The sequence below is a fragment of the Leguminivora glycinivorella genome, chromosome 1 (assembly GCF_023078275.1).
Source record: "Leguminivora glycinivorella isolate SPB_JAAS2020 chromosome 1, LegGlyc_1.1, whole genome shotgun sequence".
Taxonomy (NCBI): domain Eukaryota; kingdom Metazoa; phylum Arthropoda; class Insecta; order Lepidoptera; family Tortricidae; genus Leguminivora; species Leguminivora glycinivorella.
In genome coordinates this window covers 10,289,467-10,292,505 of record NC_062971.1, presented here as the reverse complement: position 1 = coordinate 10,292,505, position 3,039 = coordinate 10,289,467, and the positions used below count along the sequence as shown (strand labels likewise).

At 34.4% G+C, this 3,039-nt stretch overlaps 1 protein-coding gene across 1 annotated transcript; it reads right to left on the bottom strand.

Moving 5' to 3' along the window:
- Nucleotides 1-1,216: 1,216 nt before the first annotated feature.
- LOC125233882 lies at nt 1,217-2,700 on the bottom strand. Its single transcript, XM_048140040.1, has 3 exons — nt 2,696-2,700; nt 2,067-2,640; nt 1,217-1,692 (listed from the first exon to the last, which is right to left on the bottom strand). The coding sequence occupies exons 1-3, from the start codon at nt 2,698-2,700 to the stop codon at nt 1,669-1,671; spliced, it is 603 nt and encodes a 200-aa protein (XP_047995997.1). The 3' UTR covers nt 1,217-1,668.
- Nucleotides 2,701-3,039: the final 339 nt, after the last annotated feature.

Sequence of the window (3,039 nt, the reverse complement as noted above, 5' to 3'; positions counted from 1 at the left end):
CTTGGCTCTACCTATGGTTTTAGTAATACCAAAATGTGAAGAGTGTACTCTTTCCATAACAGTTTTAATAAGAGATGAGGGAACTATAATCTTATGATCTAAATATACCATATTATTTTCAACTGCAATGTTATTTTTAATTTTCCAATAAGGTTTGACAAGGTCTGTGACTTTATCAATGTTTGTAGGCCAACCATTATTATAATAGTCAATCAATTGGGATAGTACTGCATCTTTACATGTGGCTTCTATGATCTCTGTCAAAAATTTGTCACCTACATTTACTGTATGAACAACATGGTCCAGTGATTGTTCAAGAGTGCTGGCATCAGCTTTTGATGATGCTCTACTTATGACATCTGCAATCAACATCTGTGAACCCTTAACATACTGAACATCAATATCATATATATTTAGTTTTAATCTAATTTTCCGTAATCTTTGAGATGCAATAGAATGCAGTTCTTTTTTCATTAATGCAACTAATGGTAGGTGATCAGTTTGGACTACAGTATGTCTGCCATATATATAATAATGAAATTTTTTACAGGCATATAGAATGGCTAAAAATTCTTTGTCTATTTGACCATACTCACATTCAGTCTTACTTAAACTTTTAGATGCAAATGCAACTGGTTGTTTAAATTGCATTAAAACACAACCAATAGCATTTTTTGAGCTGTCTGTCTGGATAGTCAATGGCTGCTTGGGATCAAAGTTTCTTAAAACGGGTGGACTAACAAGAATATTTTTTATTTGTTCAATGCATTTTTCATGACTCTCTCCCCACTGAAACATTACATCTTTTTTTAAAAGTTCTCTTAATGGACTTGTTAATTCCGACAATCTTGGAATATAATCTCTCATATAATTTATCATGCCCAAAAACCTTTGTAAGCTTTGTTTATCAGAGGGTGAGTCATAATCCATAATAGCTTTAACCTTATTTTTATCAGGCATCAAACAACCATTAATTATCTCATGACCAAAATACTTTACTATTTCAGGGAGATACTGAAATTTTTTAAGATTAAATTTAATATTTAATTCTTTTGCCCTTAGTAAGACTTTTTGTAAAGCCACATCATGTTCCTCTTTTGTTTTGCCATATATTAAAAAAATCATCAATATAAATAAATGTATTGTCAATATTTTTGAAACAATTTTCACAGTTTTCTTGAAAAATTTCAGCTGAAATATCTAACCCAAAAGGTAAAACATTAAAATTATATGTACCAAAAACAGTTGAAAATGTACAAAGCTTTTTACTAGACTCAGAAAGACCAATTTGCCAAAAAGACTCTTTCAGGTCTAGGACCGAGAAATATTTTGCTCCAGATATTTTAGACTTTAAATCATTAATAGTTGGAATTTCGTAATATTTCTTGAGAATACACTTATTTAAATCCCTTGGATCTAAACACACACGGATGGCATTTTCATCTTTTTCCACTATAACAATTCTGTTTATCCATTCTGTGGCTTCGTCCATCTTTGAAATCACACCTTTTTGGCACAACCGTTCAAGTTCTGATTTAAGCTTTTCTTTTAATTTTAGAGGAACACGATGAGGTGGTTTTGAAATTGGTACAGATCCTTCTTTCAGTAGTATTTGGCATTCAACTGGAAATCTCCCTGTCCCAGTAAAAACATCATGATATTTTTCCATTAATTCGTTTTTTCGTGGATCACCTGTAACAATGTCATTTTCCAATGAGTCAATTTTATTGATATATTTTCTTTCAACCAAACCTAGCATTGTACAAGAATCTCTGCCAAGGGTTGGTTCAAACTGTGACTCCGTGACAATGAAATCTATAAAATAGCATTTATTTACTAATTTCACTTCCAACAATACAGCCTTCCTTCCTTCCTTCCTTTATTCCTGTATTGTTGAAAGCATAAAGATTACATTTAGGAGAATCCAACTGCAGCTTTTTTCTTTGTTTAAGTGTTTGATAAACACTGTATGGAATCAAGTCAACATCGGAACCAGTGTCTAGCTTGAACTTGACACTTGTGGTGTCTTGTAGTAATAATGTTTGTCTCCATTCTTTAGAACGTACCTTCTGAACACCTCCACAGTAAAATTCACTATCACTGTCTTCTTGATTTTTTAAATTATTGTCCGCAATAACTTTTACATATCTGCTGCGGCATACTGTTGCAAAGTGATTGTACCGATTGCATTTGGTACATAACTTGCCTCGAGCCGGACACACTTCAAGTTTTCTTTCATGTTGTTCTCCACACCATTTACATTTCAGGACCATATTATTAGGCATTGGTTTACTATTGAATTTTCTGTCAACCTTGTCAACCTTGACCTTTCCTTGTACTTCTGCAGCCTGCTGACGCCCCAACTCCGCAAGTCGTAACTTCGTGATAACGGTATCTAAATCAGCATCTCCTTCTATTACAATTTTCTTCTGTGTATTTAAGTCATTTGTGCCCAATACCAGTCTATCTCGAACAGCCTCATCTTCGGCTTGAAATTTACAACTCTTAACCAATTTCTTTATGTCAGTGAGAAATTGGTCGAAGGGTTCGTTCTCCTCTTGCTTCCTATTGTAAAATAGAAACCTTGAGTGTAAAACATTTTTCTTAGGCTCGCAGTAGTCTCGGAATTTTTTAAGATATCTTCATATTTGCCCTTCTGGTCCTCCGTCAGCCCGAAATTATTAAAGATCTTTACACCATCTTCTCCAATGATATTTAGTAGAATTGCCACTTTTCTTGCATCTTCACTTTTATCCAAACCGGACGCTACTAAATATATAACCAAATTTTGTTCAAAGGTTTTCCAATTCTCAGACAGGTTACCTGATATGTTTAATTTTTCTGGCAAGTTAAACATCGACATCGTTGATGTATTCGACTGCGCCATGTATTGTTTAGTTTAATAAAACAATTATTTAAGCTCACATAGTGTATTATCAGGGGCGGCTCACTCCGCGATTCTATCGCCGCGCTACAAGTACATGCTGGCGGCCGCGAGTTCGCGGCCTAATCAGGGGTGGCTCGCGTTCTCACGGAACG